This window comes from Neophocaena asiaeorientalis, unplaced genomic scaffold, assembly GCF_003031525.2.
Source record: "Neophocaena asiaeorientalis asiaeorientalis breed wild unplaced genomic scaffold, Neophocaena_asiaeorientalis_V1.1 scaffold1, whole genome shotgun sequence".
NCBI classification, from domain to species: domain Eukaryota; kingdom Metazoa; phylum Chordata; class Mammalia; order Artiodactyla; family Phocoenidae; genus Neophocaena; species Neophocaena asiaeorientalis.
The window spans coordinates 2,430,762-2,457,279 of record NW_020171981.1 but is presented as its reverse complement, the minus strand read 5'-3'; the positions used below and the strand labels follow the sequence as shown (position 1 = coordinate 2,457,279).

The following is a 26,518-nucleotide window of genomic DNA, read 5'->3' as shown; positions in this document are numbered from 1 at the left end:
CCGCAACGAAGAGTAGCCCCCACTCACCACAACTAGAGAAAGCCCACGCACAGCAACAAAGACCCATCTCAGCCATAAATAAATAAATAAATAAATAAATAAATTTATTTATTAATTTAAAAAAAAGTCACACCCAGCAGCAATTTTTTTCCCTTAAGTCACTCTAAATAGACCAAATGTTGTCTCTGTAAGAACACGAGGTATATGAAAAGAGAAAAGAAAAAAAGGAATAGACAGTGTCCTGGGAGTATCTGGGAAACATCATGTGTATAGGATATCTGTCCAGACTTATATTTCCCTCCAATTCCTTCTGCACATATGTATCCTACTCCAAGTCTGCAAGAAAAAGATCAGTGGTTCACAAACCATGGTCACCTGACTAACAGCATCAGCATCAAACAGAACCTTGTTAGAAATGCAAATTCTTGGGCTTTGGGCTGTACTCCAGACCTATAGCATCAGAAACAGGATGCCAGGGGTGGTGGAGGGAAAGAGGGGCAATTTGTATTTTAACAAGCCCTCCAGGTGATACTGATGCTTCCTAAAGTTTGAGAACCAATGGAACAGATAAAATAGGTTGAGAATCTCAGGACTTAAGAAATTACAGTTATAACACATAATCAGAATATTTTATTATTTGAAGTAACATAGCAATGGAGCTTAGAAAATAATCCTAGAGGTAGACACACATTAATTTTAGATGCTTTCTAGGAAACCCAAATGGTTTCTGCTCAAGTTCATGGTATTGGGTTTTTTTGTTTGTTTGTTTCATTTTTTGGCTACATTGGGTCTTTGTTGCTGCACGTGGGCTTTTCTCTTGTGACGAGTGGGGGCTACCCTTCATTGCGGTGCACGGCCTTCTCACTGCAGTGTCTTCTCTTGTTGCGGAGCAAGGGCTCTAGGTGCGCAGGCTTCAGTAGTTGTAGCACGTGGGCTCAGTACTTGTGGCACACAGGCTTAGTTGCTCCAGGGCATGTGGATTATTATATATTTTAATAATCTATCCACAAAAAATTACAAGGATATTGTGGGGGGGAGCATGAGAACAACTACATTGTTCTCTCTCGATTATTTCTTTCAAGGTAGGACATCATCCCCTAAACAAACAAAAACAGACACTGAAACAGCCCCCCTGTCTTACAGGGATAGGACATTCTTAAATATTCAGGTTTTTAAAAAACTAAGTGATTTGTTTTGTCATACATTAGCATTTATTGTTGTTTTGTATAAAACTGTAATCGTTTTTCTATAAATAACCTAGCTGAGAAATATAACTGTGAAACCACTTGTTGCAAACTGTAATTACAACATAGAGTTCCTGAAGAGTAAGAAGCATTTTTTTTTTTGGCTATTATTTTAGCCTTTCTGATCAGTTTTTAAATCTTTGGCACATTCTGGGTATTAGTTTACTAACATAGTAAATTTAAACGCTTAGCACACAAAAAAGACACAGGAAATCAACTCAAGAGGCTTTAAATACAGGATCTGGGTGGGAAATGCAGATGGGTTGAACAAAGGAAACAGGAAAAGAAATACTTTCACAACAGTGACCCCTGCTGATTAAAGTATAGCTACCAACTCCAAAAACGGAAATTAAAAGGTCTATGTTATTCAAGCATTATGGAAGAAATACAAAAGTTAATATATGTATTTTGGCATAGAATACTAGTATCCCCTCATATCCTCTCTACTCATCTAGAGTAACAGAATTCCCAATGTTTAGCTAGCACATGGCTGTGTGGAAAGAAGACTTTATTTCTCATTACGTTCTAGCCAATGGAATGTAAGAAAAAGTGATGTGTGTGGTATCAGGAGGATCCTTAATGAGAGAGACTGTGCCCCTTCTTTACTCCTTCCTCAAGGATGATGTGTCCATTACATCAGAGTGTAAACTCTGAGAGGAAAGGGGCCTTGTCTGTTTAGTTCACCCCAGTATAGTCGGTAAGCAACACAATGCCTAGAAATTCCTCAACCAATGAATGTCATTTTTACTAAATAGATCAGGAAATACTTTTTGACAGTAAATTCCCAGCAGGTTTCCATGGTTTTTTCGCTTTGTATCTCAGGAGGGGAGGGGAGGAAGAAAGAAACTTAATAAACTGAATGTTACCCTAAATTCAGCAAATAACATGCAAATGACATCAACACAGCAACAGACTGAATACATTACAAAAATAACGATTAAAATACCTGAAGAAAAAAGTTTGAAGATTCAACTTATGGCCCATTTATTTCAAGGGATATGATACATTTCTTGTTTAAAAAAAAAATGTTGTAATAATTCCTAAGTTTTCACCATCATGGGATTTCATCTGTATACAGCATTTTTAGCAGCTTTATTATGGCATAATGCAAATATCGTAAAATTCACTGGTTTTAATTGTACACTTCAATAATTTTTAGTAAATTTATAAAGCTGTGTAACCATCACTACGATTCAGTTTTGATGAATTTCCATCACCCCAAAAATATCCTTTATGCCCATTTACAATCAATCCCTGTGCTGATCCCCAACCTCAAGCAACCACTTATCTGCTTTCTGTCTCTGTAGATTTTCCCTTCTGGGCATTAAAAAAAAATGGAATCATAAAATATGTCATCTTTTGCATCTGACTTTTTTTATTCTGCATGGTTTTTTTGTTTGTTTGTTTTTTGCGGTATGCGGGCCTCTCACTGATGTGGCCTCTCCCGTTGCGGAGCGCAGGCTCTGGACGCGCAGGCTCAGCGGCCATGGCTCACGGGCCCAGACGCTCCGCGGCCTGTGGGATCTTCCCAGACCGGGGCACGAACCCGTGTCCCCTGCATCGGCAGGCGGACTCTCAACTACTGCGCCACCAGGGAAGCTCTCTGCATGTTTTTTAAGTTCACCTATGTTATAGCATGTACCAGCACTTCATTCTTTTTTATTGTTGAATAGTATTCCAGTGTATGGAATTCTATATTTTGTTTATTCATTCCTAGCAGACAGACATTTGGATTGTTACGATTTTTTACTATTATGAATAATGCTGCTATGATCATTCTCATACAAGTCTTTGGGTTGAAATATGTTCTCATTTCTCTTGGATAAATTCTAAGGTGGATATTTTCTGGGTTGTATCATATGGTTAAGTGTTTTGTTTTTTTTTTAATAAATTTATTTATTTATCTATGGCTGCGTTGGGTCTTCATTGCTGCGCGCGGGCTTTCTCTAGTTGCGGCAAGTGGGGGCTACTCTTCGTTGTGGTGCGCGGGCTTCTCATTGCAATGGCTTCTCTTGTTGTGGGGCACGGGCTCTAGGCATGCGAGCTTCAGTAGTTGTGGCACGTGGGCTCAGCAGTTGTGGCTCGTGGGCTCTAGAGCACAGGCTCAGTAGTTGTGGCACACGAGCTTAGTTGCTCCACGGCATGTGGGATCTTCCCGGACCAGGGCTCAAACCCGTGTCCCCTGCATTGGCAGGCGGATTCTTAACCACTGCGCCACCAGGGAAGTCCTATGGTTAAGTTTACTTAAAACTTTTAAATTGTTTTCCAGAGTAGCTGCACCATTTTACATTCCCACCAGCAATGTACGAGGTTTCTAGTCTGTCCCCATCTTACCGTTCCTTCTTGTTGTCTTTTTTATTTCAGTCAGTCTAATGGGGTGGTATCTCACTGTGGTTTCAATTTGCACTTCCCTAATTACTAATGCTGCTGAGCATCTTTTCATGTGCTTTTCAGCCATTCAAAAGACTTCTCTGGTGAAATGTGTATTCAAATCATTTTCCCTTTTGAGTTGTTTATCTTCTTACTATTGAGATTTAGGGGCTCCTTATATACTTTGAATACACATTCATTATCTACTCTATGACTTGCAAATATTTTCTCCCATTCTGTGTGCTGTGACTTCTATTTCTTAATGGTGTCTTTTGAAGAACAAATACTTTTAATTTTGATATAGTCCAATTTATCCTTTTTTAACACATCATGCTTTTGAATATCATACATGTGAACTCTGCCTAACGAAAGGTTATACAATTGTCTTTTAATTCAGAAACTTTTAAAGCCATACCTAGCTGACTCTCTTAACTAGACATAATGGCCTCTAAGAAGCTAAAGGGAATTTATACCACAGCAGATAGACACAACCAAGTCAGGAGAGGTCTGTCTTTAAAGAGTTATAATGATGTAGATTTTGGGACATGGAATAACACAAACCAGATTCACAGAAAATTTCAGAAATTTTAAAGGAAGTTGTACCTGCTGGGTACAACAAGGGACAGAAACTATTTAAAATGAAAAAAGGCCACTGGGTTCCCAACTTTCTATACGGAGGAAGTACCCTGAGAAAGCTACTTAGCTTCATAAGATACTTCTTAAGTAAAAGGAGAGACCTCTCAGAAAGCAGTGTTAAGAGCTCATAATGCAGTACCAAGAATCACAGAGAACAATGGATTAGGGAACCATTCCCAGGAAGCAGAAATGGGCCCCAACCAAGCACGTTTTCCTGCTTCTGGGTTACCAAAAGTAGGGTCCAGCTGCTTGCTGCTTGAAAGCCAATACCTGAGAGGCAAGGTTGGTGGAAAGTAAAATTTGCTTTATTTCAGAGGCTGGCAACGAGGGGAGAGGGTGGACTCATGCCCAAAGGCCAACTCCCCACTGACAATCAGTGGGCAAGAGCTTTTAAAGGGGAGTTTCAGGCGTGTATAGGCGGAGGTAGGGGGCTACATGCAGGAACCAAATAGTCAGCTCTTACGGTCATCTTGCAATTGGTCATGGGTGGTCGGACCAGCGTCATCCTGATTTTAAGTACAGTTAATCTTCAGTTCCAAGGTCGGTTTGTTCCCATTTCCCTTGAGGCCAGTTCTCAGAATTATGGCAGCTCATGCCATGGCTACAGTCTGGTCATCACATAGTAAACTTCTTCCACCTGGTGGGGGTTTCAATATCTACAAAACAGCTCAAAGGACATAGAATATTACCTACAGCCCATGAGAAGGAACTAAAGGTCCTTGAATTTGTTTAATAACTGAACTATCAATATTTGGTCTTGTTTGACTGTTTTCCTTTGCTTCTGCATTTTCTCAATTCTCTGATTAAACTCTTTAGCTAAAGTTTTTCTACAGACAAAAGGAGGCAGAGGACATGGTGGGGAAGGACCATAGGGTCCTGTTCCATTTCACCTGGAGTAGGTGACCTTGACAATGCGTCTGCTATATTTCAGAATTGATATATGCTATATGCCTCCTGTTACTTCCCCTTTTTAGCGTGAATGTATATTGCCGTTATTCTATCTCTGTGAATAACGGTATATGTTGAGTGTATGGGGCAGATAACTTTTCTTTTTAGTTCATAGGTCTCTGGATCAAGAGGAACTGCAGGTGAGGACCCTCATCTACCTCTAAATCAAATGCAGATAACAAGTTACGGGTTTTCACCATTATTTATTTGTGTATTTATACAGGTTGTTTTTGGATATAAGACTTTCAGATGTCTTGGGAGGGAATGATTTGCATGAGACAAGAATGAGAACCATTGGAGCCAGAGGGCAGACCATGGTAGAACCTTATAACAAGGGCCTCTGAAGAATCTTATCTCCTTGCTACAATACCCTTTTGCAGTGGGCTTCTGCTGCACCTCCCTTCAATATAGGTGGAGTCTGTTTTCCCACCCTTTGCATTTGAGTTCACATGATGACTTGATCTGACCAAAAGAATGTGGTGAAAATAACACTGCAATTTCCAAGCTAAGCCTTAACCAAAACTTTACCTTCTTCAAACACTCCTGCCACCATGTAAGAAAGCCCAGGCTAAACTTGTGAATGATGACAGGCCTTGTGGAAAAAGAGTACCAGCTGACAGTGACACCAAGGTCTCAGACTGTAAATGAGGCCATCTTAGACACTCAAGTCCCAGTCAAGCCACCAGAGGACTGCAGCCTCACAGGCAACCTTTTTGGGTGACTAGAAGAACTGCCAGACTGAATAATTGTTTCAAGCCACTAGGTTTTAGAGCGGCTGTTAGACAGCAAAAGCTATGAAAACACATTCTACATTTTAAAAGTTCATGACTCGTGATCTAAATTTCATAGATTTGAATACAATTTGAGACATACTGAAGCAGCCCAACACAGGTAAAATCCTTGGTGGGAAGAAAATTTCTGAGAGAGATTAAGAATGAACCGTCATAAAGAAATCCAGAGTTGAAGCTGCAGAGATTTTTTTAAAACGATTTTTTCCTATAAGTAGTTTTTACTGATTATGCCATTCCCTCACTCAACCAACACCAGGTGTTTTTCCAACTGATTTCTCGCCAAAATCTAAGAGGAAAACATTTTTGTATGCCTAAATAAACCTAAAACAAAGTAAGTTTGTAATTCCTCCACCCAACATCTTGTCCCTAGTAGAAATATAATTGCTTTTTAGAAGCAAACTGCTGTCAGTGCATTACCATATCATGACTAAATTTATCTTAAGAAAGAAATCCCTAGATAAAAACACCAAGGAAGGGATACATTTAGAAAACAGATACATTACTTAATAGATCAAACTTTCTGCTATGGACACTTTCTAATATCTGACTCAATATTACAAGCTTTCTTTTATCCTGACTTCTGTTTCTTTAACCGAAATCAACATCCACTACCAATTCATTGCTCTCAGTCTAAAATAAGTATACACTTTTATTCTGTTTTCTGTTGAGAATTTCTTCCACTTAATCAGTTTTAACTATCCACAGCAACATTCCAGAGCACCAACGACTCCATGAACTTTGATGAACTACTGGATATGACTGGAACTCATTTTGGGTACCGCTCAATCCTGGAAATCTTCCATGCCCTACTGAAAACTTCTTTTTAAGTTATGAAGTGAAAGGAAAGAATTTTAAAGTCAAGGTGGCAATATAATTATATGTCCTCCCCTTTTCTCCTCCACTTACCCCAGCTCCACCACACTATATACACACAAAAGAACTACTAGTAGATACAACAAGGCCATGATGGGATCTGACTCAGGATTAGCAAGCATTTAACTGAATCTCATATTCCAAAATGCCAGAGCGGGTGGTAAATCAGAGGAAAGTAGGGCTTGACTTCCTCATGTACAAATTCTAGTCGATATGCCAGAAACTGAAAACTGGCAGAATCTGTGGAATTTTCCAAGACATATGTCAGATAGTAATTTTACAACTCACTCACAAACACACATTCTAAATCATCTTACTGCTATGGAAATATTTCCAAAGCAATGGTATTTTAATACAGCCATGCTACTTATTTGTAGAAAAAGCATTCCCCTGTTTTAGATAATGTAAGAAACAAAGTACACAGTACCCTAGATACCCTAACTGCATGCCAGAAATTATATTTTAGATTTAAAAATAACCAAAAGAAACAATATGTTAAATCAGAACAAAGATTCTTTAAAAAGGAAGGGAAGAAATAACTTTGTAAGAAAGTCATTAAGGAAAAGTGATACCAAATTAACAGACGAAGGAAATCTATTAGACTTCCTAGGCCATGATATGAATAAGACAGTGGTGCTATTATGAACAAGATAGCTAAACAAAGGATGCATGATATAGCTAAATATTTGGCTGTTATTAATTGATATATACATATCTAGAAAGAGGTCTCTATAATATACCATATAACTTAACTGAATTTTTATATAAAAATTCAACGAAGACAAAAAGACATTGGAAAAACAGTAGGGTCCGCCCTACCCCTATACCCTATCGAATCTTCTAGGGGGTTCTTTTGATATTTACCTCTGTTTTTCTAAATATGCTTGATTTATCAAATTTAGATATTACCTATCGACATACTGCCAAGGAATGTAAGTATTTAGTTTCAACCTCTACCTCTAGCCTCCATACCCTATGTAATTTTATGACAATCTTTGTTTAAATAAAGAGTGAGTGTGAATGTAATACTGGACAAATACTACTGAGTGCTGAGCCAGCAGTACAATAGGACCATGTACTCTTTGCCCCTACAAATTAATGACAACCTCATTTTTTCTACTTTCTATATATTTTTAACTTTTCCTCAAATGCTCCAGCATCTGTCACATGTCTATCAATATTTTCCATATGCTCAAACACACCAGATATTGTTTTTTCCCGGAGCCATAACTTCCCAGAACCCTTTCGTCTTTCTTCCGCTTCCCTCTGTGGGGGGACTCTCTAGACTAGGTACAGAGCTGTCACCTTGGGCTCTCCCTTGGCTCTCTCTTTGACTGAATTCTGAGTCTTGGACCCTATTTCTTTTCCCTTCCTATTTAAGAGTACATTCACTAGTAACTTACGGGGGGAAAAAGCTCATGAGAACTGAAATCCTGGTCACTTGCATGTCTAAAAATATCTTTATCCTAGACTCACATTTGGTTGATAATATGACTGAGAATAAAATTATAGGTTGGAAATCCTTTCCACTGAAGATATCTGAAGATACTGCTTAATGCATTTCTGTCTTCCTATGTTACTACTGTGATATGTAATGCTATTCTGATTGGTCCTTTGAATGTAACCTCTAGCTACTCTTGCTGGAAGCTTTTAGTACAGCCTCTGTATCCCCAGTTTACTGAAATTTCATAATCAGTCCTCTTGGTCTGTGTATTTTTTATTATTCTATCAGATCTCTCAACTTGCAAATCTATGATTCAGTTTGGAAAATGCTTTGGAAATCTGTTGGTATCATCTCCCACTATTTTCTCTGTCCTCTCATGCTCAAACTCCTATTAGTCAAATATTGGACCTTCTGGTCTATCTTTAATTTTTTTAATTATTTGTCTATTTTCCTCATTTAATATTTTCTTTCTAATTCCTAGGAAATTGCTTCAACTTTACTTCCAATCTTTCCACTAATTTTTTTTGGGGGGGTATCATTTTTTATTTCCAAGAGTTATTTCTTATTTATTGAAAGAGTTTCAAAAGAGCATTCTGTTTTTTGAAGATGCAACATTTCATTTCTTAGAGATTAATACCTCTTCCCCTCTGCCCTACCCGCAGTTTTTTCCCCTCTGCTCTCTACCTTGTTTCTTTTATGGGTTTGTTTGGCCTCTCATTTTGGAGGCTTTCCTCAACTATCAGGTTATCCTTGGCTGTCCACTCCTTTTCATGGCATTAAGAAGCTATTGTAAGTTCACTGTTTGGCTCCATATCCCTATCCTTTTCATACATCTGATATTCCTGGATCCAGAACCCTCAGCCTCTATTTTCTTGAAGAAAAAAATGCCCAGTTTCCTAGAGGGGGAAGAAGTAGTTTACATAGGATTCAACCACTTAAGACTTTCTTCAGCCTTTCCGACGGTGATGACCTCCCCACAAGAACATGCCTCTCTCAAAGGATCTCCTTCGTCCCTCTCCAGAAGAGGAGAAGAGGAAACACAAGAAGAAGAGCCTGGTGCAGTGCCCTAATTCCTATTTCATGGATGTGAAATGCCCAGGATGCTATAAAACCACCGTCTTTGGCCATGCACAAACAGTAGTTCTGTGTGGTGGCTGTTTTACTGTCCTCTGCCAGCCCACAGGAGGAAAAGCAAGGCTTACCGAAGGATGCTCCTTCAGACGGAAGCAGCACTAAAAGCCCCCAGAATCAAGATGAATGGGAACCCATCCCAATAAACACATTTTGGATTAAAAAAAAAGACTTTCTTCAACCAGTACCTACTTTTAACCTCAAGCCTCATTCTTGTATTTTCACTTTTTACTACCAAGTGCTGAGTCTTTTTGGAGGTTTTGTAAACTTGCTTGTTAGTCTCTGCAGACAACCCAGAGTGTACCTCCCTCTACTTGGCTAAATTATTTAACACTTTTCTACTAATTTTTTTATCTTCTAAAATTTTTTTGTCATTCTTGTTTCTGTGATCTTATACTCCTTTTTATTCTTTTATTATAATGTTAGTGCTATTTGAAAAGAAAGGAAATAAATGTATTAAGTCAAACTCCCATGTTTAGCCAAAATACCCATGCAATAGTTTTAGATATCCTGAATAAAGTCATAAGCATATTTACTAAACTTCTGGATACCATGAAACTCATTAGGATAAATAATAACCTTGGATAACAGAATCAGGGTTCAACATGATTTCAAAAGGACAGTATCAAGAGGAAACTAGGGACCTCCCTGGTGGCGCAGTAGTTAAGAATCCGCCTGCCAATGCAGGGGACATGGGTTCAGGCCCTGGTCCGGGAAGATCCCACACGCCACGGAGCAACTAAGCCTGTGTGCCACAACTACTGAGTCTGCACTCTAGAGTCCGCAAGCAACAACTACTGAAGCCCATGCACCTAGAGCCCATGCTCTGCAACAAGAGAAGCCACCGCAATGAGAATCACGTGCACCACAATAAAGAGTAGCCCTCACTCGCCGCAACTAGAGAAAGCCCGCGTGCAGCAACGAAGACCCAACACAGCCAAAAATGAATAAATAAATTAATTAATTTTAAAAAATGAGGAAACTAAACAGGGTAAATTTTTTTTAAATCTCTCACTAAAATTAAGCAATTACCAGTTATATAATATGAAACTAGAAACCTAGTTTCACAAAAAAACAGGGAGTTTTAGTTTATCATGAGTTACTTATGTGACTTCCTGTAACAAGTTTTAAAAGAAAAGAAAAGCTGTATCTTAGGATACACTAATGGAAAGCAGACCAGACCAAGGGACAAAACTACTGTATATTCTTGAGTGGTTGTCAATAACTCTAACGTCACATTTGAGAAAGGAAATCAACTAAATATCATTTAGAAAATGGATCCCAGGATATTGAGAGGTTCTAAAGCTAAGTTTTGTGGAAGATGGTAAAGATAAGAGGAATACTCAAAATGTTCAATGGAGGAACATTATAGCTGCTATTGAATAGCTGAAGAATTGTCCTTTACAATCAAGTAGCTCTATACTGTTCAAGATAACCAACCTAGGAGAAGTGGAGACAATGTGTTTAAGACAGATTTGGCTTAAATAACTGTGTAAAGCTGTAAGCTCTCCCCATTACTGGTCAGCCAGTCTCTCCAATATCAGCGATGTCATAGAGTAGATTGTTCCATTGAGAAGGAGCTTTAACTAGATGACATTAAGCTTGGTTCCACTAAAGGAAGACAGAAATAAAGAAACCAAGAGTCAAAGAAGGTCATTATATAATGATAAAGGGGGTCAATTCATCAAGAAGATACAGCAAGTGTAAATATTTATGCACCCAACACTGGAGCACCTAAATATATAAAGCAAATATAACAGAACTAAAAGGAGAAACGAACAGCAATACAATAGTAGCAGGGGATTTTAACACCTCACTCTCAATAACAGATCTTCCAGAGAATTAATAAGCAAACAGAAGATTTTAACAACATCACAGACTAAATGATCTAATAAACATACACAGAACAGTCCATCCAGTGGCAGCAAAATACACATTCTTCTCAAGCATACACAGAACATTCTCCAAGACAGAACATATGTTAGGCCACAATACAAATTTCAACAAGATGGGTAAGACAGAAACCATATCAAGTATCTTTCCTGATCACAATGGTATTCAGACGTGTGTTTTCCAACACCCAAGCAATACCCGATTTCTTAGCAGACACTGAATGGGTGTCCTACAAATTTAACTCAATTCTGACACTATCTACCAGGAGATAGCATCAGATCTCACAGGTGAAAGGCCCAGTCCCACAAGACTACCCCCACTTCAGACACCAATCGCAAGTCCAGGGTGTTACTTTGTGCTTCTGACCAACTGGCTATAAATTAAAGGTTCCTGCAACCCACTTCTCAGGTTCAATTAATTTGCTAGAAGTGGTACACAGAACTCAGAGAAACATTAACGTATGTCTCTCAGTTTGTTATTATTTTTTTTAATTTAATTTAATTTTTATTTATTTTTGGCTGCGTCGGGTCTTTGTTGCTGCGTGCGGGCTTTCTCTAGTTGCGGTGAGCAGGTCTACTCTTCATCCTCAGGCTACAGGCTCAGGGGTTCAGCAGTTCTGGTTCGCGGGCTGTTGAGCACAGGTTCAGTAGTTGTGGCGCACAGGCTTAGCTGCTCCGCGGCATGTGGGATCTTCCTGGACCAGGGCTCAAACCCGTGTCCCCTGCATTGGCAGGCGGATTCTTAACTACTGCGCCACCAGGGAAGCCCTCTCAGCTTATTTAAAGGATTCAGGTGAACAGCCAGATAAAGAGGTAACACAGGGTGAGGTCTGGAAGGGTCCTGAGTGCAGGAGCTTCTGTCGCCATAAGAACTGGGGTGCACCACCCCTCTGGCATGTAGATGCTACCAAATGCTACCAACATGGAAGATCTCTGAACCTCATCCTTTTGGGTTTTTTAATGGAGGCTCCAATACACAGACATAATTGATTATACCACAGGCCATTGGTGACTGCTTCAACCTTCAGCTCCTCTGTCCTCCCCAGAGGTGGGGAAGGGGGAAATGGGGAGTGGAACTGAAAGTTCCAACCCTCTTATCATAGTTGGCTCCCCTGGCAACTGGTCTCCATCATTCAGTTACCTAGGGGCCTTCAAAAATTCACCTTATTAACAAACTCAGGTGTGGTTGAAAGGGGCTTGTTGTAAATAAAAAGACACCCATTTCACCTTTATGGCTTTGAACTGAGAACAAAAGATGTTCCTACTGCTTGCTTAAGAAATTACAAGGGTTTTTGGGAGTTGTGAGTCAGGAACCAAGAACAAAGACCAAAATATATGTGTTATAAATCACAATATCACAGGCATGAAACTAGAAATCAGTAACAGAAGGAAAATTGGAAAATTCACAAATACATGGAAATCAATCAACACACTACTGAACAACCAATAGATCAAAGAAGAAATCAAAAGGGAAATCAAAAAATATCTTGAGACAAACAAAAATGGAAACACAACAAACCAAAACTTATGGGATGCAGCAAAAACAGTTTTAAGAGGAATATTTATAGCTATAAATGTCTACATTAAGAAAAAAGAAAGATCCCAAATAAACAACCAACATTTCACCTCAAGGAACTAGAAAAAGAACAAACTAAGCCCAATGTCCACAAAAAGCAATAATAAAGATTAGAGCAGAAATAACCGAAATGGAGAAAGGAAACCAATATAAAAGATTAATGAAACTAACACTTGGTTCTTTAAAAAGATAAACAAAATTGACAAACCTATAGCTAGACTAACCAAGGGAAAAGAGAGGACTCAAGTAAAATTATAAATGAAAAAGGAAAGAAAAAAATTGTAAATGAAAGAGGAGACATTACAACTGATACCACAGAAATATAAAGGATCATAAGAGACTACTATGAACAATCATACCCCAATAAAATGGACAACCTACGAGAAATGGATAAATTCCTAGAAGCATGACCACTTGCTGTTAAGGTAATTAAACAAGGAGGCAATTGGGGTTTAATTGTCTGAGGTGGTTCTAATGCCTTGGTAGCCCACGTTGCAAACCAAAACCTAAGCCAGCATAAATGCACTGGGATCTGAGAAAATGAAACTTAAGAACAATCCCAAGTAAGGCAACTGCTTAAGATACAGCCAATCAAATAACTATTTTGCTTCGGTGTCTTGTCTATAAAAACCTTGCCCGTAGCTCCTGTGCATGGAGCACTTCTAAAATCACTTCTGGACTGGTGCTATGCAATTCAAATTAATGTCTGCTCAAATAAACTCTTCAACATTTTAATGTGCAACAGGTTTTGTTTTTCTTTTTTAACACTTCCAAGACTGAATCATGAAGATGTAGATAATCTGAATAGATAAATAATGAGTATGGAGACTGAATCGGTAATCAAAACCTCCCAACAAAGAAAAGCACAAGACTAGATGGTTTCACTGAGAAATTCTAGGAAGCATATAAGAAAGAATTAATGTCAATCCTGCTCAAATTCTTCCCCCAAAATTGAAGAGAAATCACTCCCAAACTCATTTTATGAAGCCAGCATTACCCAAAGCCAGAGAAGGAAACTACAAGAAAACTATAAGCCAATAACCCTGATGAATTTAGATGCAAAAATTCTCAGTAAAATAACAGCAAACCATATTCAACAGCACATTAAAAGAATCATACACCATGATCAAATGGGATTTATCCCTGTGATACAAGGATGGTTCAATGCACACAAATTAATCAATGTGATAAACCACATTAACAGAATGAAAGACCAAAATGATATGATCTGGATAGAAAAAAAAAACACTGGACAAAATTCAACATCATTTCCTGATAAAAAACCATCTACAAGCTGGATATAGAAGGAACGTACCTCAACATAATAAAGGCCATATATGACAAGCCCACAGCTGACTTCACAATGGTGAAAGGCTGACAGCTTTTCCCCTAAGATCGGAAACAAGACAAAGGTAATCTAAACACTCCTAGTCAACACAGTACTGGAAGTCCCAACCACAGCAATTAGGTAGGAAAGACATAAAAGGCATCCAAATCAGAAGGAAGAAGTAAAAGTATCTCTGTTCGCAGATGACATGATTTTATACAGAAAAATCTTAAAGACTACACCATAAAACCGTTAGAACTAATAATTCATTAAAGCTGCAGGTTACAAAATCAGCATACAAAAATCAGTTGCACTTCTATACACTAAGAACAAACTAGATGAAAATAAACAATCTCATTTAAAATAATATAAAAAAATAAAATACCTAATAACTCTCCCAGACTTCAGACAATACTATAAAGCTACAGTGATCAAAACAGTGAGGTACTGGTACAAAAACAGACATATGGATCAATGGAACAAAATGGAAAGCCCAGAAATAAATCCACATACCTATGGTCAATTAATCTTTGACAAAGGAGGCAAGAATATAAAATGGGAAAAAGACAGTCTCTTCATCAAGTGGTGCTGGGAAAGTTGGACAGCTGCGTGTAAATCAATGAAGTTAGAACACATCCTCACACCATGCACAAAAATAAACTCAAAATGGCTTAAGGATAAGACATGAAACCATAAAACTCCTAGAAGAGAGCATAGGCAAAACATTCTCTGACATAAATAGTACCAATGTTTTCTTAGGTCAGTCTCCCAAGGCAATAGAAATAAAAATAAACAAACGGGACCTAAGCAAACTTACAAGCTTTTGCACAGCAAGGGAAACCATTTAAAAAAAAAAAAAAAGACAACCTATGGAATGGGAGAAAATATTTGCAAATGATGCAACCAACAAGGGCTTCATTTCTAAAATATAGAAACAGTTCATACAACTCAACAACAGAAAAGCAAACAATCCAATCAAAAAATGGGCAAAAGACCTTAATAGACATTTCTCCAAAGAAGACATACAGATGGCCAGTAGGCACATGGAAAGATGCTCAACATCACTAATTATTAGAGAAATGCAAATCAAAAATACAATGAGGTACCACCTCACACCAGTCAGAATGGCCACCATTAAAAAGTCTACAAATAACAAATGCTGGAGAGGGTGTGGAGAAAAGGGAACCCTCCTACACTGTTGGTGGGAATATAAATTGGTGCAGCCACTATGGAAAACAGTATGGAGGTTCCTCAGGAAACTAAAAATAGAATTCCCATATGATCCAGCAATCCCACTTCCTGGTCATATACCCAGACAAAACTATAACTCAAAAAGATACATGCACCCCTATGTTCATAGCAGCACTATTCACAATAGCTAAGACATGGAAACAACCTAAATGTCCATCAACAGATGAATGGATAAAGCAGATGTAATACATATATACAATGAAATATTACTCAGCCATAAAAAAGAATGAAATAATGGCATCTACAGCAACATGGATGCAGCAAGAGATTATCATACTAAGTGAAGTAAGTCAGAAAGAGAAAGACAAATACCATATGATATCACTTGTATGTGGAATCTAAAATATGGCATAAATGAACCTATCTACAAAACAGAAAGAGACTCACAGACATAGAGATCAGACCTGTGGTTGCCAACGGGGAGGGGGGAAGGGAGAGGGATGGACTGGGAATTTGGCATTGGTAGATACAAACTATTACATTTAGAATGGATAAACAACAAGGTCCTACTGTATAGCACAGGGAACTACACCCAATCCCCTGGGATAAGCCATAATGGAAAAGAATATTTTAAAAAAAATGTCTATATGTATAAAACTGAGTCACTGTGCTGTACAACAGAGATTGCCACAACACTGTAAATCAACTATACTGCAATTTAAAAAATTAAAAATGAAATAAAATACCTAGCAATAAATTTAAGCAAGGAAGTGAAAGACCTGTACATAAAAACTGTAAGGCATTGATGAGAAAAATTGAAGACACAAATAAATGAAAATATATCCATGTTTATGGACTGGAACAATTAATATTGTTAAAATGTCCATACCACCCAAAATGATCTACACATGCAATGCAATCTCTATCAAAATTCCAATGGCATTTTTCACAGAAATAGAAAATCAATCCTAAAGTTTATATGGAACCACAAAAGATCCTGAATAGCCAAAGTAATCTTGAGAGGGAAGAACAAAGCTGGAGGCATCACATTTCCCGACCTGAAACTACATTACAAAGCTTTAGTAATCAAAACATTATGTACTGGCATAAAAACAGACACACAGACCAATGGAACAGAATCAAGAGCCCGGACATAAACCCATGAATATACGGTCAACTAATATTTGAAAAGGGAGCCAAGAAGACTCAATGGGGAAAAGATAGTCTCTTCAATAGTAGGTACTGGGAAAACTGTACCTACTATTCACATGCAGAAGAATAAAATTAGACCTCTATATTACATCACTCACAAAAATTAACTCAAAATGGATTAAAGACTTAAATAAATGTAAGGCCTAAAACTCCTATAAGAAAATATAGTGAAAATGCTCCTTAACATTGGTCTTGGCAATGATTTTTTTGGATATAACACCAAAAGCACAAGAAGGAAAGCAAAAAACAAGTGGAACTACATCAAACTAAAAAGCGTCTGCACAGCAAAAGAAACAATCAACAAAATGAAAAGGCAACCTATAAAATGGGAGAAAACATTTGTAAACTATATATCTGATAAGGGATTATTATCCAAAATATATAAGAAACTCATATAATAATAACAAAAATAAATAAATAAAACTGGGCAAAGGATCTGAACAGAAATATTTCCAAAGTATATGAAAAGGTGTTCAACATCATTAGGGAAACACAAGTCAAAACCACAATGAGGGGGGCTTCCCTGGTGGCGCAGTGGTTAAGAATCCGCCTGCCAATGCGGGAGACATGGGTTTGAGCCCTGGTCCAGGAAGATCCCACATGCCGCAGAGCAACTAAGCCCGTGCGCCACAACTACTGAGCCTGCGCTCTAGAGCCTGTGGGCCACAACTACTGAGCCTGCATGCCACAGCTACTGAAGCCCGCACACCTAGAGCCCGTGCTCTGCAACAAGAGAAGCCACCGCAATGAGAAGCCTGCGCACCCCAACGAAGAGTAGCCCCTGCTCGCCGCAACTAGAGAAAGCCCACGCACAGCAACGAAGACCCAACACAGCCAGCAATAAATAAATAAATTTTTTTTTAAATTAGTAAAAAAAAAAAAACCACAATGAGATATCACCTCACATTTGTTAGAATCACTATAATCAAAAAGACATGAGGGGACTTCCCTGGTGGCGCAGTGGTTGAGAGTCCGCCTGCCGATGCAGGGGACACGGGTTCGTGCCCCGGTCCGGGAAGATCCCACATGCCGCGGAGCGGCTGGGCCCGTGAGCCATGGCCGCTGAGCCTGCGCGTCCAGAGCCTGTGCTCCGCAACGGGAGAGGCCACAACAGTGAGAGGCCCGCGTACCGCAAAAAAAAAAGACATGAGATAATAAGTACTGGTGAGGTGGAGAAAAGCGAACCCTTGAGCAGTGTTAGTGTGAATGCAAACTGGTACAGCCACTATCGAAAACACTATGGAGGTTCCTCATAAAATTAAAGACAAAACTGCCATATAATTCAGCAGTCCCATTTGAGGTATATATCCAAGGAAATGAAATTACTATTTCAAAGAGATATCTGCACCTCCATGTTCACTGCAGCACTATTTACAACAGCCAAGATATGGAAACAATCTAAGTGTCTGTCAACAGATTAATGGATAAAGAAAACATTGGTATATATATACAATGGAATATTATTCAGCCACAAGAAAGAAGGAAATCCTGCCTTTTACAACAAAATGGATGAACCTAGAAGGCATGGTGCTAAGTCAAATAAGTCAGAGAAAGACAAATACTGTATAATCTCATAAGCGGTGGCTGCCAGGATCTGAGGAATGGGGGAAATGAGAGAAGGTGGTTAAAGTGTATACTTGAAAGTTGCTGAGAATAGATCCTTTTTTTTTTTTTTTGCGGTACGCGGGCCTCTCACTGTTGTGGCCTCTCCCGTTGCGGAGCACAGGCTCCGGACGCGCAGGCTCAGTGGCCATGGCTCACGGGCGCAGCCGCTCTGCGGCATGTGGGTTCTTCCCGGACCGGGGCACGAACCCGCGTCCCCTGCATCGGCAGGCGGACTCTCAACCACTGTGCCACCAGGGAAGCCCACTGAGAGTAGATCTTAAATGTTCTCCCACAAAACAAACATCACTGGGACTTCCCTGGCAGTCCCGTGGTTAAGACTCTACTTCCACTGCAGGGGGCACGGGTTTTATCCCTGGTCAGGGAACAAAGATCCCACATGCCATGCAGCATGGCCAAAATAAAATAAAATAAAAACACATTCAAAACAAACATCATTAACGATGTGAGATGACAGATGTGTTAACTAACTTTACTGTGGTAGTCGCAAAATACACGTATGTCAAATCATCATGCTGTGTACCTTAAACTCACACAATGTTGTAGTCAATTATATCTCAGTAAAGCTGGATACAAAAAAAGAAAGAAACCAAAGAGGGAACCAACATAAATAAAGAAATGTAATTTACATAGGCATACAGAATATACTAAAATAGGTTTACATTTAGTTATTTTTCTTAAACATTAAAAAAGAATCAAAATTAGGACTTCCGGGCTTCCCTGGTGGCGCAGTGGTTGAGAGTCCGCCTGCCGATGCAGGGGACAAGGGTTCGTGCCCTGGTCCGGGAAGATCCCACATGCTGCGGAGTGGCTGGGCCCGTGAGCCATGGCCGCTGAGCCTGCGCGTCCAGAGCCTGTGCTCCGCAGTGGGAGAGGCCACAACAGTGAGAGGCCCACGTACCGCAAAAAAAAAAAAAATTAGGACTTCCCTGGTGGTCCAGTGGTAAAGAATCTGCCTTACAATGCAGGGGACGCAGGTTCGATCCCTGGTCAGGGAACTACGATCCCACATGCTGCAGGGCAACTAACCACTGAGCTCACGCGCCTCAACTAGAGAGCCCATGTGCCGCAGACTACAGAGCCCACGCGCTCTGGAACCAGAGCGCCACAACTACAGAGCCCATGCGCCCTGGAGCCTGTGCGCCACAACTAGAGAAGAGAAAACCCACACACCACAACTACAGAGAAGCCCGTGCGCGCAACGAGATATCTCACATGCCTCAACGAAGATCCCACCTGCCACAAGTAAGACCCGATGCAGCCAAAAATAAATAAATAATGAATAAATCTTTTTAAAAAATCAAAATTAAAATCAACACAGACTGAGAAAAAGCAAGCCAGTGTCATTACTGGATGTACAAACAAATTAGGACTTAGCCTAGAACACAGGCTTGATAACTCTGTTCTTCGGCAGTATGCTTGACCCTATCTCCCCAAACCAGTGGTGACCCAAGACAAAACAAAAACTATCAGGACAATGATATTTTTCATAAATCTACATGCATTCCATTTTTAAATGCTGGGATTATACCCTTTAGATTTGGTTTAAATTAATCTGTATTTTGTTTTAAAATATCAATGGTATATGACACATTTAAGAAAATGTTGGCAACCTTTTATTAGTTAGCCCCCCTCCCTTTTTTTCTCCCCATTTTACTAATCCAAGGCTTTTGTAGATTTCCTAGAATGTATGTTTTATGGGACAGTTCTATAAAGAGTTTGGTCATGAATAACTTTACAAGGTTGTCTGCCAACAGCCATAAAAAATGAACAAAAACATGTTTACAGATTTTTTTTTAAAAAATCAACACTGATAGGCACAAGCCTATTGATACATAAGCAGAATTTTAAATTCAGCTATCTTTTCTCTGGAGCCTTCTCTTACTAGAAGGAAGACTCTAATCTCTTACCTGCCTGATGGAATTCTGGAACTAGGTGAGGGAAGGAGACTAGCAGGTTCCACTGTTCACTGTGGCATCTTAGCCTCATTCGCCTCTGGGCTTAGGGTCCTAGGTCCTGAACTTCTCATGTTCAATTCCTCCAAAGAATAATGTCCTGACTTCTGTAAGTCTGATGGCAGTCATTCAACTGATCAGGGTGCATGGGGTGAGTATGGGGGTGGGGGTGGTGGCAGAGAGGGGTCCATCCCCCATTACAGATTTTTCAGACAATGCTCCCTGTTCTCAGCCTTCATCTGTGGTACATGGTACTTCCATGTACTGAGCTTTTCAAGGGTCTTGCAGAGAAATTATGATCTGTCTCTTGCCAGTATTCTCCTCTATAGAGTTTGACCTTCCTCTCCTCTGTTAGGTCACTTACTACTTCTTTTTGCTTTCCTTCTTCCTATACAAGTAGGATTACAGATGTCTTATCCTTTCAAAATGGAGTTTATATTCCTGTCTTTAGGTGATTTTCAAAAAAGCCTGAAAATAATTTTACTTTGCTGTCTTAAAACCTGAAGGGGATGGTTTTTGTAATCTTTTAAGTCAAATAACCTTGAAATAGAGCCAACCACTGTTCAAGAACTAAATGTTTATGTTTGATAATAACCCCCAAAGGATAACAATATTGAAACCAAGAACTCAACTGCTCGGTTAAATTAGACTACTACCTCTTTTTCAAACAAAGCCTATACTTTCTCATTTCTATGGCTTTACGTCTTCTACCTAGAAATCAATCCATTTTTTAAATGCTCTGCTCCAATTTCATATCCTCCATGAAAGCTTCACTGATCCTCTCTCCTAGGAGGGAATGCCTTTTTCCCACTTCAGGTTTTCATGAGGAAGAACTTGCGCTAAACACACTCCTGACTTCTCTGTACTTCTTTACTTACAGAGACAGAGTGACTTATCTGAACCTGTCTGACTAGTTAATCTTAGAAGAGTGAAGAGCAAACTTGGCCCATCTCTGTGCTTCTACCGTTCCAAGGTGTGGAGCAAGCATTGGCTGCTTATTTAGGGCCAGACTCTCCCTTGCATAGGGAGGCTTGAGTCAATATAGCACTGCTTTGAGGCAGGTTGGTCTACCTAAAGGACTTCAGTTAAAAGGCACAATTTGGCTCAAGTGCTGAAAGTTGTATCCTCCAACCTGGTCTCTGTTAGTAATAAAAGTGGTATTTTGACCCCTACCTGCCACTCTTGTTTTCTTTATCTGTTCAGAACTTCAGAAAGGATAAGGGATGCTTTACCTGAAACCTCTTTAGAAATCCCAATAATCTCTAGGTGGAAATGTTTTCCTACTTTCCTATAATCCAGAACTTTGCTTATATTTCTATTATAGATCTTAAATTTTTTCTTACTGTGTTGACAATCTTCTAACCTACTAGGCTGTAAGCTTTTAGAAAGTGGATTAACCACAGTGCCTTACACATGACAAATCATAATATAAATATTTGTTGCACTGACTGACTGAAGGGCTAAATGTTTCTTTAAACTAAAAGTAAAGAGAATTTTATGGTTTCTAGCTATTTCAGGTTCTACTCATTCTAAAGTCACAGCAAGTGCATATCAAAGACTGCCAGATTATAATTAATCTTATAACTAAGATGTGTTTTCCCTTGTCAAATTTCCTCTGCAATACATTGGGTCATTATCACCAGTTCTGTTTTTTTGTCTGCATGCTCTAGGAATTTTAAAAGCTAATTAGGGGCTTCCCTGGTGGCACAGTGGTTAAGAATCCACCTGCCAATGCAGGAGACACGGGTTCGAGCCCTGGTCTGGGAAGATCCCACATGCCATGGAGCAACTAAGCCCGTGTGCCACAACTACTGAGCCTGTGCTCTAGAGCCTGCGAGCCATGACTACTGAGCCCGCGTGCCAAAACTACTGAAGCCCACGCGCCTAGAGCCTGTGCTCCACAAGAGAAGCCACCACAATGAGAAGCCTGCGCACCGCAACAAAGAGTAGCCCCCACTCGCCGCAACTAGGGAAAGCCTGCGCAGCAACGAAGACCCAATGCAGCCAAAAATAACTAAATAAATTTATTAAAAAAATAAAAGCTAATTATACATCTTATAAACCTAAAATTAAAAATAATTCAGTTTACACTGAGGAGATGAATTCAAATGAAATGGATAGAATCTAAGCTGCTATCTCAAGATACCTTTCTATAATATAGGACAAAGACAATAACCACTCAAATTCACTGTATTAATTAATCATCATCAGTAACTGTAATGGTTAAAAATAAGTACTACGTAAAAATGATTAGGAGACGACATGGCCAAACTAGTGGTCGTGGTCACTCTTCTGCAGAATAAAAATTAGAAATTGAGAAAGTACATTTTTAGTATAATTGGAGTATTTCAAAATTAGGGAGCCAGAATCGGGTTTCTTCTAAAACCTCAGATCAAAAGTGTACTCATGGGGCTTCCCTGGTGGCGCAGTGGTTGGGAGTCCGCCTGCTGACGCAGGGGACATGGGTTCGTGCCCCGGTCCGGGAGGATCCCACATGCCGCGGAGTGGCTGGGCCCGTGAGCCATGGCCGCTGGGCCTGCGCGTCCGGAGCCTGTGCTCCGCAACGGGAGAGGCCACAGCGATGGGAGGCCGACGTACCGCAAAAGAAAATAATAATAATAAATAAAATAAAATGAAGAGCCAACAATCTTCAGAATTGTTTAAAAAAAAAAAAAAAGTGTACTCAGAGGTGACATCAGCAAAAATGGTGGAATAGGAAGTTTGAAATCCCACCTCCCCATAAAAGTAACCAAAAAACTGACAAAATCAAATATTTTTGAACTTCAGAAACTAACCGAAGGCTTGCAACAGTCCACGGAGTATATATTCAAGAACAAAGGCTGAATCTCAGCAAGAACAGAGAGCTTTGAGGCATTTTAAGTTACCCCAACCCCTACATTTGCAGTAGCACTATCCTGAAAATAACAGCCCGCACTGCTGGTAACTGAGGAACCAGAACATGGCTCATTTTCAAAGTATTGTAATTATTTGTCTTGACCTGTCTGGTTGCTCCCTGGAAGATCAGCTCAAAAGGCTTGTCTTTATTTTGCCCGACTCAAAAGGGGCCTAGTGCTAAAGAAATGACTCCACTTTGTTCAAAACATTTACAGGCAAACGTTTTAGTCACTGCTGCCTAAGGAACAGATAACAATTGGGGCAAACAATAGACTAACCAAAGAGGTTGAGGGGAAAGGGCTAGAGAATGAGATGTCCATAACGGTACTGAAAAGCTCCTATATCCTGGGAATCTAGAAGGCCACATGCATGCCCAACGTTGTGCACACATTCAGGAAAAACCTGAGAAGACCCTAAGCTGTCACTTCTGGTTGATCTTGAGGCATTGCAGAAACAGGAAGTGAAGGCTAAGGCATAATTGTAAACTGCCTGGCTGAGTGCTGAAGGCATGCCCTAACGTGTACAAGAAGCCCCTCAGCAAAGACTGAGAGAATTTCTGGTTCCAGATGTTTAAGGAAATCTCTGTACAATCATTAGCTGACTACTAAGCTAATGGAACAGAGATTTCAGTGGCCACACACGACAAAGAATAGAGTTTATAGAACTAGTTCAGAAAAAGACACTAAACAAACAAACAATACTACTACAATAAGCAGCATCAACAAGCCCAGGAGGGGAGAGAATGTGATTTCTAGAGTTGCTATATTTTAATATTCAAAATGTTCAGCTTTCAGCAAAAAATTACAAAGCATGCAATGAAGTCATTTGCAAATTATATGATACGGGTCTAGTATTCAAAATAAAGAACTTTCACAACTGAACAATAAAAATACAAATAACCCAATTTAAAAATGTACAAAGAATATAAATAAACATTTCTCCAAAGAAGATACACAAATGGCCAACAAGCACATGAAATGCTCAACATCATTAGTCATTAGGGAAATACAAAGCTAAACCACAATAAGATACCACCTCATACCCACTAGGATGTTATAATTTGAGAAAAAGCGAAAAGAATAACTGTAAGAATATGGAGAAATCTGAACCATCGTACATGGCTGGCGGGAATGCAAAATGGGCAGCTGCTGCGGAAAATAGTTTGGCACTTCCTCAAAACGTTAAACATAGTTACAACATGACCCAGCAATTCCACTCCTAAGTACATACCCAAAAGAACTGAAAAAAGGTTTCAAACACATATTATTCATAAGAATATTCATAGCAGCTCTATACGCAACAGCCACAAGGTGGAAAAAATCAAAATACCTGTTAATAAATGAATGGATAAACAAAATGTGGTATAGCCATACAACGCATTATTCAGCCATAAAAAGGTAAACATGCTAAAACATGGATGAACCTAGAAAACATTATGCAAAGTCAAGAAGCCAGTCACAAAAAACCACATACTATATGATTCCATTCATATGAAAGTCAGAAAAGAGAAATCTACAGAGACTGAAAGCAGATGAGTGGTTGCTTAGAACAAGGGAGTGATAAGGGATAAGGAGTGATGGATAAAGGGTACAAGTTTCTTTCTGAAGTGCAGAAAATGTTCCAGAATTGACTGTGGTGATAGTCTGCACATATCTGTGAATATACTAAAAGCCACTGGATTGTATACTATAAAAATGAGAACTTTCTTGTAATGTGAATTATATCTCAATAAAAAATATAATTTAAAAATGTGTACTCAACAAGCTCTTTGAAGAAGAAAGATAAAAATAAATTCACAGGAAACTTCTCCTCAGTAACAACAGAACTTGGAAGATGATGGAGAAATATCTTTAGAGTACTCAGGGAAAATAACTGCCACTGAGAACTTTGTACCCAGCCCACCCTAGATGACCCTAGCAATGAGGAGGAAAAAAAGATGTTTCCACACATAAGTAATTAGGTAAGTTCACCACTTAGGTCCACAGTAAAAGAACCTTTTTAAAAGGATCTACTTTCAGAAGAAGAAAAGTGAACCAGGTACTTCTCCTGCTTTTGGGAGTAATGGACCAGATTATTTTCGTGAACCTTTTAAGGACCACTAAAAACTTTGGTGAAATATTAAAAATAATGACAATAATAATAGTAGATTTTTTTTAAAGCACGGATGAGCAAAAAATAGTATAAAGAACTACCAGTCCAAAATCTAGAATGTGAGAACCCAAAGTAAGCCCAATACTCAAAAATAAAATGACTTTACAGCAATATTATTAGACAAAATTAATTCAAGGAAAAAATCATTAAGAGTTGAAGGAGAGGGCTTCCCTGGTGGCGCAGTGGTTGAGGGCCCACCTGCATCAACTACTGAAGCCCGCATGCCTAGAGCCTGTGCTCCACAAGAGGAGCCACTGCAATGAAAAGCCCACACACGGCAACGAACAGTAGCCTCCGCTCACCGCAGCTAGAGAAAGCCAGTGTGCAGCAACGGAGACCCAACGCAGCCAAAATTAATAAATTAATTAGGAGACAAAAGAGAGACAAAATAGACAAAAAGTTAATAAAAACCTAGAGTATTTGAATACCACATATTACAAGCTTGATCTAAGAGATATGTGTAATGAATTGAGTCAAATAATAACAATAAACTTACTGAATGTATATTGTATAGCTTGCGGCCTTGTAAACACTTTATATATCAGGTAACTCTTACAACAAGCCTGGATAGAAAGATTCTATTTTGTCTCCATTTCCTAAATTAAAAAATTGAGGTGCAGAGATTAAATGTATTCCAAAGTCACACAGCTTTAAATAGCAATCTCAGCCAAAATATGAACTGATAAAAATTTAGCTTTGCCATAATTCGACAGTACTGCATGTCAGTAATTAGGAATCGGTAAGACTCTAAGAAAATAATAAATCATTAATGTTTTATTGGACAAACAGTATGATCCCTTTCAAAAGTGTCATCAGCCCTTTTGAAGTTTTCCAAGTTTAAACTGACTTTTTAAAATGTTGTAAGTCAGAAATACGAGGTCCCCTTTGTATTTAGGGTTCATCATTAGGCTTTTCCCTCTTCTACCTAAGAGTCTTCTTAAGGGTTCTGAGGCTTGCCTCCTCTGTTGATCCATCACAATTTCATATTTAGATATAAATAGAAAAACCATAATTTTAAGAAATGTTAAGAAAACGGGGTATTCTGGTCTCCAGTCTCTGACTGGTAAGTACTTCTCTTCTTCCTTCCTACAATGCACCCTTTAAAAAGGCAGTCTAATTTTAAAATTTTGTGTCTGTGATTTTTTTTTCCCCCACATCAAACCCAAGCATTCAATAAACAAAATCTTACTTTGTTCCAACACAGAACACTTACAAAAACTGATGATGTACTTGGCCACAAAGAAACTTTCAAAAGCCTG

General features: G+C 39.1%; 2 protein-coding genes across 3 annotated transcripts in view; one reads left to right on the top strand and one right to left on the bottom strand.

Annotated features, from left to right (window-relative positions):
• FBXL20 (F-box and leucine rich repeat protein 20) overlaps nucleotides 1–26,518 on the bottom strand; it is a 110,329-nt gene that overhangs the window by 64,481 nt on the left and 19,330 nt on the right. The gene's annotated exons all lie outside the window — the stretch shown is intronic.
• Nucleotides 9,011–9,542, top strand: LOC112398745 (40S ribosomal protein S27-like). The gene has a single exon (XM_024743464.1). It carries the CDS (start codon nucleotides 9,291–9,293, stop codon nucleotides 9,540–9,542), a length of 252 nt encoding a protein of 83 aa, XP_024599232.1. The 5' UTR covers nucleotides 9,011–9,290.

Excerpts from the sequence above, each read along its gene's own strand:
- LOC112398745 (XM_024743464.1), top strand. The coding sequence starts at position 9,291 with ATGCCTCTCTCAAAGGATCTCCTTCGTCCCTCTCCAGAAGAGGAGAAG.